Below are 11,529 nucleotides of genomic sequence, written 5' to 3' on the forward strand. Positions count from 1 at the left end.
ATTCCACACGATGGTGTGGGTGGGTGGGTGGGTGGGAGTCTGAGCCTGTGGGGACAGGACCTATGCTGGGTGGGAGCCACTCCCCATCTTCTGTCCCGTTTCTGAATACTTCAGGCGCCTGTCCTTGGTACGAAGCTTACTCTGGGCTTTTTTTTTCCCCTTTTCTTTAAAGAGCTACTTTTCTAGGAAGAAGAAAAGAAGGAGAAAAAGCCACAATCTTTGGTTTTAATTTATTATAATTGACGAACTTTTCTTTTTTACTAGGTGAAAATCTTATTGATGTTTTTGTACTTTATATTTATTAAAGACGGAGCCTCAAAAATGTAATGAGTTAAAAAAAAGTGCTTGCTTAATTTAAATTGTGAGTCTGTCTGTTAAGAAATGCATTAGAGGTAGGAGAAGCATAAGACATATTAATTGACAGACAGGAACTGCTGTCTCTGAGGTTGATACAAGTAATTTATTACTTTAGAAGTGAATGCCACCTCCAGAATGTGCTTCATTAATTTCAAATTTAGTTTTAATTTCAAGCTGTTGCCCCTTGAGAAGAATAAGGTGGCAAATTATGTTTGAAGAGCAGATTTTTTTTTTGCTCCAAAGAAACATCACATTTTAACTATTTAATTTTACAAATAAATGTGCCCGTCTCATTTGCCACCTTCCCAAGAGTCAAGAACGTATTCTAGGTACGATCCCACACTTATTTATTAACATTCTTTTTCTTTCTTCCTTTCTCTCCACTTCCTCTTTGTTCTCACCTGTGATCATGGCAGCCTATGTTTCCGATGAGTTAAAGGCAGCCGCCTTGGTAGAAGATGATGTGGAGCCGGAGGAGCAAGCAGCCGATGGAGAACCCTCAGCCAAGTACCTGTGTCCAGAGAAGGAACTCAGCAAGGCCTGCCCTAGCTACCAGAACTCACCGGCCGCTGAGTTTTCCAGCCATGAAATGGACAGCGAATCTCACATCAGTGAGACCAGTGACCGGATGGCTGACTTTGAAAGTAGTTCCATCAAGAATGAAGAGGAGACCAAGGAGGTCCAGGTGCCCCTGGAGGACACCACGGTGTCGGATAGCCTGGAGCAGATGAAGGCCGTGTACAACAACTTCCTGTCCAATTCCTATTGGTCCAACCTCAACCTGAACCTGCACCAGCCCTCCTCTGAGAACAATGGTGGCGGCAGCAGCAGCAGCAGCAGTAGTAGCAGCAGCAGTTGTGGCAGCGGGAGCTTTGACTGGCACCAGAGTGCCATGGCGAAGACCCTGCAGCAGGTGTCCCAGAACCGAATGCTGCCTGAGCCCAGCCTGTTCAGCACCGTGCAGCTATACCGCCAGAGCAGCAAGCTGTACGGCTCCATCTTCACCGGGGCCAGCAAGTTCCGTTGCAAAGACTGTAGCGCCGCCTACGACACCCTGGTAGAGCTGACGGTGCACATGAATGAGACGGGTCACTATCGCGATGACAACCACGAGACCGACAACAACAACCCGAAGCGCTGGTCCAAGCCTCGCAAACGGTCTCTGTTGGAGATGGAGGGGAAGGAGGATGCTCAGAAGGTGCTGAAGTGCATGTACTGTGGCCACTCCTTTGAGTCCCTTCAAGACCTGAGCGTCCATATGATCAAAACTAAACACTACCAAAAAGTGCCTCTCAAGGAACCTGTCACACCGGTCGCAGCCAAAATCATTCCCGCTGCTCGGAAGAAACCCTCTCTGGAGCTGGAGCTACCTAGCTCCCCTGATTCCACGGGTGGAACTCCCAAAGCCACCCTGTCTGATGCCAGCGATGCTCTGCAGAAGAACTCCAACCCTTACATCACGCCAAATAACCGGTATGGCCACCAGAACGGGGCCAGCTATGCATGGCACTTCGAGGCCCGAAAATCTCAGATCCTCAAATGCATGGAGTGTGGCAGCTCCCATGACACTCTCCAGGAGCTCACGGCTCACATGATGGTCACTGGCCACTTTATCAAGGTCACAAACTCGGCCATGAAGAAGGGGAAGCCCATCATGGAGACACCCGTCACGCCCACCATCACCACCTTGCTGGACGAGAAGGTGCAGTCGGTGCCACTGGCAGCCACCACGTTCACATCTCCCTCCAATACTCCTGCGAGTGTCTCCCCGAAGTTGACTGTGGAGATCAAAAAGGAAGTGGACAAGGAGAAAGCAGTCCTGGATGAGAAACCCAAGGAGAAAGAGAAGCCCAGCGAAGAGGAGGAGAAGTACGACATTTCTTCCAAGTACCACTATTTGACTGAAAATGACCTAGAAGAGAGTCCTAAAGGGGGACTAGATATCCTTAAATCCCTCGAGAACACAGTAACATCTGCCATCAACAAAGCTCAGAATGGCACTCCCAGCTGGGGCGGCTATCCCAGCATCCACGCTGCCTACCAGCTCCCCAACATGATGAAGTTGTCACTGGGTTCCTCAGGGAAGAGCACACCCCTGAAACCCATGTTTGGCAACAGCGAAATTGTGTCTCCCACAAAAACCCAGACCCTGGTCTCTCCGCCCAGCAGCCAGACCTCCCCTATGCCCAAGACAAACTTTCACGCCATGGAGGAACTGGTGAAAAAAGTCACTGAGAAAGTTGCCAAAGTTGAGGAGAAAATGAAAGAGCCTGAAGGCAAGCTGTCGCCGCCCAAGCGGGCCACGCCCTCCCCATGCAGCAGCGAGCAGAGCGAGCCCATCAAGATGGAGGCCTCCAGCGACGGTGGCTTCAAAAGCCAGGAGAACAGCCCCAGCCCACCAAGAGATGTGTGCAAGGAGGCGAGCCCCTCTGCAGAGCCGGTGGAGAATGGCAAGGAGCTGGTGAAGCCCCTGAGCGGAGGCCTCAGCGGCAGCACAGCCATTATCACGGACCATCCACCAGAGCAGCCTTTTGTGAACCCCCTGAGTGCCCTGCAGTCGGTCATGAACATCCACCTGGGCAAGGCCGCCAAACCCTCCCTGCCTGCACTGGACCCCATGAGCATGCTTTTCAAGATGAGCAACAGTCTGGCTGAGAAGGCAGCTGTTGCCACCCCACCACCCCTTCAGGCCAAGAAGGCGGAGCATCTGGACCGCTATTTCTACCACGTCAACAATGACCAGCCCATAGACTTGACAAAAGGGAAGAGTGACAAAGGTTGCTCTTTAGGTTCAGGGCTTTTGTCCCCCACGTCCACATCCCCAGCAACTTCCTCATCCACAGTGACAACGGCAAAGACATCTGCCGTCGTATCATTCATGTCAAACTCGCCACTGCGCGAGAATGCCTTGTCAGATATATCCGATATGTTGAAGAACTTGACAGAGAGCCACACGTCAAAATCCTCCACTCCTTCCAGCATCTCTGAGAAGTCTGACATTGACGGGGCCACCCTGGAAGAGGCCGAGGAGTCGACTCCGGCGCAGAAGAGGAAAGGCCGCCAGTCAAACTGGAATCCTCAGCACCTGCTAATCCTGCAGGCGCAGTTTGCAGCCAGCCTCCGGCAGACGTCAGAAGGGAAGTACATCATGTCAGATCTGAGCCCCCAGGAGCGCATGCACATCTCCAGGTTCACCGGCCTCTCCATGACCACCATCAGCCATTGGCTGGCCAACGTGAAATACCAACTTCGAAGGACAGGTGGAACAAAGTTCCTCAAAAACTTGGACACTGGACACCCTGTGTTCTTTTGTAACGACTGTGCGTCACAAATCAGGACTCCTTCCACGTACATCAGCCACCTAGAGTCACATCTGGGCTTCCGGCTACGGGACTTATCAAAATTGTCCACCGAACAGATTAACAATCAAATAGCACAAACCAAGTCGCCATCTGAAAAACTGGTGACATCCTCCCCGGAGGAGGACCTGGGGACCACCTATCAGTGCAAACTTTGTAATCGGACCTTTGCGAGCAAGCATGCTGTTAAACTTCACCTTAGCAAAACCCACGGAAAATCGCCAGAAGACCACCTCCTGTTCGTTTCTGAGCTGGAGAAGCAGTAGCGTTTGCTCCAGAGCGGAAATGACTGGAGGAAAAAATGCTGAAGGCACCTTAAAGCCCCTCTGCCTTGTTCTTGGCACATGTTCTTATGTTCACTGCAGAGGATCATTCTGGGCTGGACTGTTTGGTATAACTGTACAGTGTTTAATAGAGAGGTGCATATAATCAGCTGTTGTTACTGGTAAAATAACGAAGGTTAAAACGCAGTGCTAAGTGTTTGGAACTTTGTGTAAATGGGATTTAATTGTGAGCATCCCCTCGATGCTTCAAGCTGCATGCATTAACAGACGGTTTAATTAAGCATTTATAAGGAAACCAGGCACACTTTTTCCATGAGACTTGGGTGTGCTGGCATTTCCCACCCTTTCATCTTTAGCCCTCTGAGTACTACGAAGCACTTTTGCATTAATTTGGTTAATAAAAAAAAGATAATAATAAAACAAAATAATAATGAATAATAATAATGTATGAAACTCTGTTTTTAAACTCCTTACCAGCTTAGTTATAAGGAATATTAGGAACCTCCATTTATGCAGGGGTATGACACGCCTTGAAATTTAAAAGAATATTATTTTCACATTGAAACATAGATGTATATATTGTATAGATTTCAAACTCTTATGGGAAAATGTGACTGGTTAAATGACCCTTTCTTTCTTGCATTTATAACAAGTGTTTTATGTATCTGCTATACTCTGGGCACAAGCCATGCCTCTGTATAGTGTATATTTCCTTATCTTTTTCTTTTTTTTTAAGGTTTATGTTTTTTTTTACATGCAAACATTGTAAATTATACAGAAAAATACCACAGATAGCATTTATAAAATATACAGAAGCATTATCTCAAAGCAAGGTATGATGTTTGTTTTGCTATACGGCACATCTATATTGATAGAGGGTTCATGTTTAAATTATACATATTTATTAGCATTCTATTATCATTTGTTTTGAGGCCAGGAAATCCATCCCTGGCAGGCATCATAACTATTTTGCACATGGTTCTTAAAGGTATTTATTAGAAATTAAAGGATGCTCAAAGTAAACTCAGTGCTCAAAGGGTTAAGTCTATTCGAAAAGGAAAAAAAAAAGATTTAAAAAAAAAACCAACTTGTACTGTATTTCCTGAACATTGATAAAGCCTTTAAAATGTTTGTACTGTAATCCTTTGCTTAAAAGTCAAGAGGCGTTCTGTGGGACAACCTCCTTCACTTATTTATAAGCCCTCTCGGTTGCTAGTTCATAATGTGGGATTTCTTTTCTTTTCTCTTTCTTTCTTCCTTTCTTTCTTTCTTTCTTTCTTTCTTTCTTTCTTTCCTTCTCTCTTTTTAAATTTCAATCGGTAACTTTGTTTTGTTCCTCCTAATTATTCTCCCAAGATCCCACACTGCAGTTTTATCTTTAGGCTTATGAAAGGTAACCCGTGGTTACCGGCTCTCCAAGTCATTCTCGTCTCCATTTCTGGCAGTTAATTTGCAGAAATAACTGACAGCTGACACCATATGAGAACCTATGTATAAAATATTGGCATGTAAACACCACAGACACCGTGACACACTCTGTGCCCTGTTTTGTTGTTGATGATGGCACACCATGATGTGACTCTTCATATAACCCTTTTTTTCTACGGCAGCATTAAAATTGTCTTTTTGCTATAATTTTGTGTTGCGTTCACAATTATGTCTGAGATGTGCTACGACTAACGAGCACATTAAAATTAAATTGTATGAGATCTGTTTATGACTGACTCGGTTGCTGTGTCTGCCAGGTGCTGGTGGTTGGAGGCTGCGCGTAAATCAGGGGAGTTTTAGTGAACTTTGGTGTTTATAAAGAAAGCGAGGAGGCTTGCATAGCATTTCCCTCAGGAATAAAAATGGGAAAGAAATCAGAGATGCACATGAGGCTAGCACCCCTGTGGGCAAAGGAATGTCCTAATAAAGTCTCCACTGTCAGAGCTTCAATCAGGTCACACTGGATACCTCTCCTGGGTGGGTCTGATCTCTCTTCTGGATGCCCCACAGTGTTCCTGGGCTGAGGGGTCTTTAGAAGATTCTGCACACGATGGCTCATTCTTGGTAACTTAAGATTTTCAAAGGGGAAAGCAGAGAGGACCCAGGTATTCAGACTTGGGGGGGGGTCATGTGTTCTTCCGAAGTTAAAGCAACCAGAGATAACCAGGTGGGGAGGGATTGGGAGGAGTCAGAACCCATCCATGGCAGGGGGGAGGGCTGGGGTGGGGTAGGGATGTGGGGGATTAGAGGGAGAGGAGTAGGAAGGAAGCATTTATATGATAATCACAAGCTTTTATTGGCCCTGGCAAATCACTCCAACAAAATGCTGAGAACATCATGTAAAACTGTAAAATACCTTTATTACTATATTGAAGCTAGTCTTGCAGTTAGGCAGAATCGGAGCTCCTAACCTAGAATTATACAAACGAGAGATGTGATACACCCATGTAATACATAAAACACCTCAACTCGAAGGAAGAAAAGATACTCTTTTATTAAAAATTTAAATTAAGCCCTTTCAAAAATGTTCGGCAACACGCCTACAGGTTTTTTCCTCTCCCACCCCTTTTTGTCAAGACAAGTCCAAATGTGCCATCTACTCTGTTTTCTCAGTAATCCATCTCTCTCTCTGGGGTTTTGGAAAGAACTCTGCTGGAGTTTAAAATGGGTGTCTGTCAGATAGTGACACGGGGGGCTCTATTCCAGCCTTGTGACTTGGGCACACAGGTAAGGCACAGACTAAGAATTGTTGGCTTCTGTGTCCAAGGTCTGCCCCACTCTCCGCTTCCAGCATGGCCGGCCCATGTCTTTCTCTTAAGGTCCTCTCCCCAGAGGAAGCTGAGGGATGTTTATATTCTACCAGGATACCTGCTACTGTCCTAGAACCTGGCTCAGGAGACAGAGACCACCCCTCCCCGCTGTGCCTTCTGCATCTTTGCATCCTGAAGCCCAGATTTCCACTCTTGAATTTTTCACAGGTTAAATATAGCATTGGTTTATTAGAATCCAAAGTCCTGCATCTAACAGATTAAACTGACAACACTCTCGTCATCACCAGGGCCCATGTGGCTTGAAGGGAGAGGGGATTTGTGTGAGTGATGGTGGAGCCCCCCTCTTCACAGTTGAGAAGGACCCAACACTCTGAGAAACCCTCCTCCCCCTCCCCCAGGATTATTATCAGGGCTGTTCAATGTGGGGAGGAGACATGGAGATGGATAGCCAAGGTGGGTAGTGAGTTACACACTCAGTTGTGCCTTGGACTCAGCCTGCTGGTACTGACGGAAACCCTAAATTAATTCTACCTCCGGGGAAGTATTAGTAAGGAAAGCTATTGAAGGCAAACTTTTTTGCAAAAAGAGAGTCTTCTTAGCATCGGGAGATGAGCCACTTTCCCCCAAACCACCAAACCTTGCCTGGCAACAGGGTAGGCAACATGCAAGCAGACTTTCAGATCATAGCCCGTTATGGCCTCAAATCAAGGAGGACCATCCAAAGGGAGGAACGAGGTCTATGTTGACTGCAGAGTCTATGGCTGATGTGAACAGAAAAGGAGAGTAAATGGTGAGATTGGTATCCTAGGAGGCTTGCAAGTGGCTCTTAGAAGGACTGTGGATTCACAGAGGGAGGGGGCTTTAATCACAGGTGCTCAGGTGACCCTGACCTCACCCGCCCACGCTCAGTCTCATTGGGGTCCTATGGTATATCTTCCAGCCATCACATTTACGCAGTATCTTAAAATAACATTTGTGATAAATGTGCAATTTAACTAATTTATGGTGCTATGATGTGCTCAGGGCTACATGCAAGATGAAAATCTTAAATGGAGCTTGAACAGCTCAATTCACAACAAGAAATCAATATGCCACATCTTAGCTATTCGCCGCAGTCAACATTTAGCAAAAATATCAAGGATGTATCTTTTAAATTTGAAGAAGCAAGAATTCTATAATTAAACAAAATCTTACACAAAAGTTTGAGAGGGTTGATGGTTGATGGTGAGCACCTTACCTCCCTGGTATCTCCATTCAACTTTCACTCTTTAAAAGGAATATATATGTGTATATATGTATATATATGTGTATATATTCCCCAGGGTGCCCTGAATTCAGAAGGGGGCCAGCCTGCAGGGAGGTCAGGCCAGAGCCTTTGTATCCCAGAGAGGATTCCCTCTCAGAGCCAGATCGCTGCAGGATGGTAAGCTTCACTGCCCCTAGCCTCTGCAGGTCTACAGTGTGTGACAAGATATATAGAAGTTAAGAAGGCCTCTCAGCTGCCTGCCTTCGCCTTGAGGAAGCCTTTGTGAAGACAGAAGACACAAGAGTGGAAGGAAAACAAGGCTACCCTCAGCAGACTGAGTGTTCCAGAAACTTCCCCGTTACCTAATACAAAATATAATAATAATAATAATAATAATAATAATAATAATAGTAATAGTAATAATAGTAATAATAGTAATAATAATAATATAGATGATTTTATTTTTTTAAGAGTTCTGATTGTACAATTCAGACACAGAAAAGCTATAATGGCACTTTACTCTGTTGACAATTTAGAGCAGAAACAACAGTGTTAGAGGAAGCAATCATAAAAATAAAAACAGTGAACCCCAACACCACTCTTTAATAATAAATACCTTAAGTTTAAAATAATAGCCATTATCCTTTCAGCTAATGGAGAAATTACCATTTTCACTGCACTGAAGAGGTATTCTTCTAGTAATAGAAACACTAAGCTCCTTTCTCCCCGGGGATTTGTTAAGAAGTACCTGCAATCTTTGGCAAAGGCAACCTGGAAGTGCATACTTCTTTGGAGCATATGCATCACTGGATAGCTTGAGACCTCCAGCAGATCTGAGAAAATCCCAAAAAGATGCTCAGAATGCCATGCAGTCCCTGCCTTTGCCAGGCACTGCTGGTCTTATGCAAAACATGGGATGGCTAGTTTTCATTCACTGGGGGGCAGACAGCCTCTGCACCATCCCTCTGTGGAAAATGCTAACCTCTCCAAGTCCAGTGTTGAGTCAGGGCAGAGCAGTAACTAAACTGATTTTGTTTTCAAGGGGTTGCTAATCTCCCTATTTCTATGTTGAGTTCCCCAACCCCTCAGGAGAATCTTCTTGCCTTCCCCCATTCCATTTGTTTTTATTCCTATGAATTTGACAGGACACACACACACACACACACACACACACATACACACACACACCCCAAAGACTCAGAGCAAGAAAACTCTGTATGAACAGGCTCTGAGTTACAAAGGCATCCATTCCAAAGTGCTCAACATTTGGAGACCATGTTCTCTACCTTGCCAAGACAATGGATGTGCCAAATTGTTGGTTAGCTGCCTGACAGTTCATGATGGTTGAGTCAGTCCCAGACAGCCCAAGGCTGACTCAGCCTAGTGACAGCACTGGATCTCAGGGGAGGCTTCAGTTAAAACCTCTCCCGGAGGCTAGGAATTTGGGGATCCAGGCCCCACCTCTATTCCAAGAATCCAAGTGCTTTCAAATTAAAAATCTAACAGTAGATCAAAGGAACTACCTCTCTACAACTTTTGTATAATGCCATGAACTAATATATTAATATCACCCATGATGGCCAATCAGATAACCCCTCTACAATGTAAGGTCCACACTTAGCTCAGTGAGGGAGGCCCCATTGCCATTTACAGTCTAAGCTTCAATGTCACCAGACAGCAGATAATAGCCATATGGTGAGTATTCAAATAGAAATGAAATAAAATCACAAGAATATGTTCTTACAATGTATCAGCCATTTGGATATCACAGATCTAGAATGATGGGACAATGCCATCTACCATTATTGACAAGGTGGTTTTTAAAGCCAGACCTCTTGCTTCTTAGTGACGAAAGTGTATTTCCAGTCCCTGAGTATTTCTAAGAATCTTTTGCCAATATGGGTACATGTCCCATTCTCACATGATGATATTACTGATCGAAGCCAAGGACATACACAATTAACCCTGAGCATAAAATTATAAACAGACATGCCAGGCATTGGTGTCTGCAGTCTTTGCCTATCCCCCCACTAAGTATATCCTTTAGCCTGCAAATTCCAAAGCCTAAGGACTTAATGGGATGACCATGGCCTTGCTCTGTCCTTACTTAGCTGGTGATGAATCAGACTATATCAGAACAGAAGACTCAGGCATGGGAGCCCTCCCCTGTCTGCAGATGTCACCAGCCTCTGGCATTCTTCCTTTGCAGCCCTGGGCAGTAGTAGAATGGCTAATCTACTCTCTCTTTCAAAACTAAAATATGGCCAGAGATGCAGCTCAGTGGTGGAGCCTTTGCATAGCAAGCACAAGATCCTGGGTTCCAGTCCCAGTAGCACACAAACAAACAACAATAAAAAATTTTTTTTAAAGGTGCTCTTTTAAATTTTGGGGACATGTTTTTAAAAATTACTGCATTTCAACACTTTACTTCCATTTTCTCCCCCATAGCAAGATTCCCGGGACACATTTATGACCATCATAATTGTGAATTAGAGATCTCCCAGGCCAACTGAAATGAAATTATGAGACGCTGAAATCTGGTTTAATTGGAGCATTTATGGAGAAAAGGAAGTCCTAATGGCTGCGTCCTGTCTTTGTGACTGTTCCATTCACGTCTCTACCTGTGTCCACAGCTGGTGCAGGAGGAACTCGGGTCAAGAGAGCCAGAGAGGTACAGAGAGAGAATGAGATAGGTGTGTCAGGAAGGAGCCATTTCTTAGTGTAAAAAAAAAAAATGGAGGTACAGTCGCTGGAGTTCCGCCTCAGTGACCATGAAACCGAGTCGGCAGAAGCTGAAGGACCGGGTTCCTGAAAGCCTCATCAGGGCTTGTCATCGCTCTAATGAATATCATTTAAATTGCTTTGTATATTGGTGGAGTTTGGATGTCGATTTAATTTGTGCATGTGTTTGAATTCTTCTGCTTGGCTAGGCTAACTGAGAAGCAGGCGTCTAATGAAAACTGAGCCGGTGACAGTGTGATGCGCTCCAACCCAGTCAAATGAGTTTGAAGGGCTGCCGTGACAGCCCTCAAAGAGAAGTAGATGAGGCTGCTGAAGGAGAAAGGAGGTTCTCTCCTGCAGGGCCCACAGAACTGGGCAGAGCTGTTGTGGCCGAGATGGCCAGAAATGGCACAAGCTTGTGCCATCTTGTTTCGGATCAGACCTGGGTCTGTCCAACTGCTCTCTCGTGGTTGCTCTGCTCTTGTGGTTAGGTGTCACATGGACTGAATCGCAAAGGGTAATGGATAGATATGAGAGCCAAACTCTCAGGAGAGTCTATGGCTAGAGTTTCCACTGAAGAGGAGAAGAAGGGCTTTCAGTCATCTGTGCCCCCCAAAAAGCAAAGCCCTCCTCTACATTCCAATCTGTCTTGAACCTGGAGTATTGCGTCATCAGTCATCATGTCCTAAGCTTTTCCTCCTACACTCCTCTTGCCTTTACTCTTCCTTCCCTCCCTGTTGTTCACTCAGTTTGTTCCTGTGTCTTCCCAGCTATCCTAGGATAAGAATTCAGGTTCTGAATCC

At 45.4% G+C, this 11,529-nt stretch overlaps 1 protein-coding gene across 1 annotated transcript in view; it reads left to right on the top strand.

Moving 5' to 3' along the window:
• Window positions 1-5,709, top strand: part of Tshz3 (teashirt zinc finger homeobox 3) — a 75,765-nt gene extending 70,056 nt beyond the window's left edge. The window contains exon 2 of the mRNA XM_031386223.1: window positions 774-5,709. Within this exon, the coding sequence (XP_031242083.1) occupies window positions 774-3,982 (3,209 nt within the window). The 3' untranslated portion in view covers window positions 3,983-5,709. The remainder of the gene's footprint in view (window positions 1-773) is intronic.
• Window positions 5,710-11,529: the final 5,820 nt, after the last annotated feature.

Source organism: Mastomys coucha, unplaced genomic scaffold (genome assembly GCF_008632895.1).
Source record: "Mastomys coucha isolate ucsf_1 unplaced genomic scaffold, UCSF_Mcou_1 pScaffold21, whole genome shotgun sequence".
NCBI classification, from domain to species: Eukaryota; Metazoa; Chordata; class Mammalia; order Rodentia; family Muridae; genus Mastomys; species Mastomys coucha.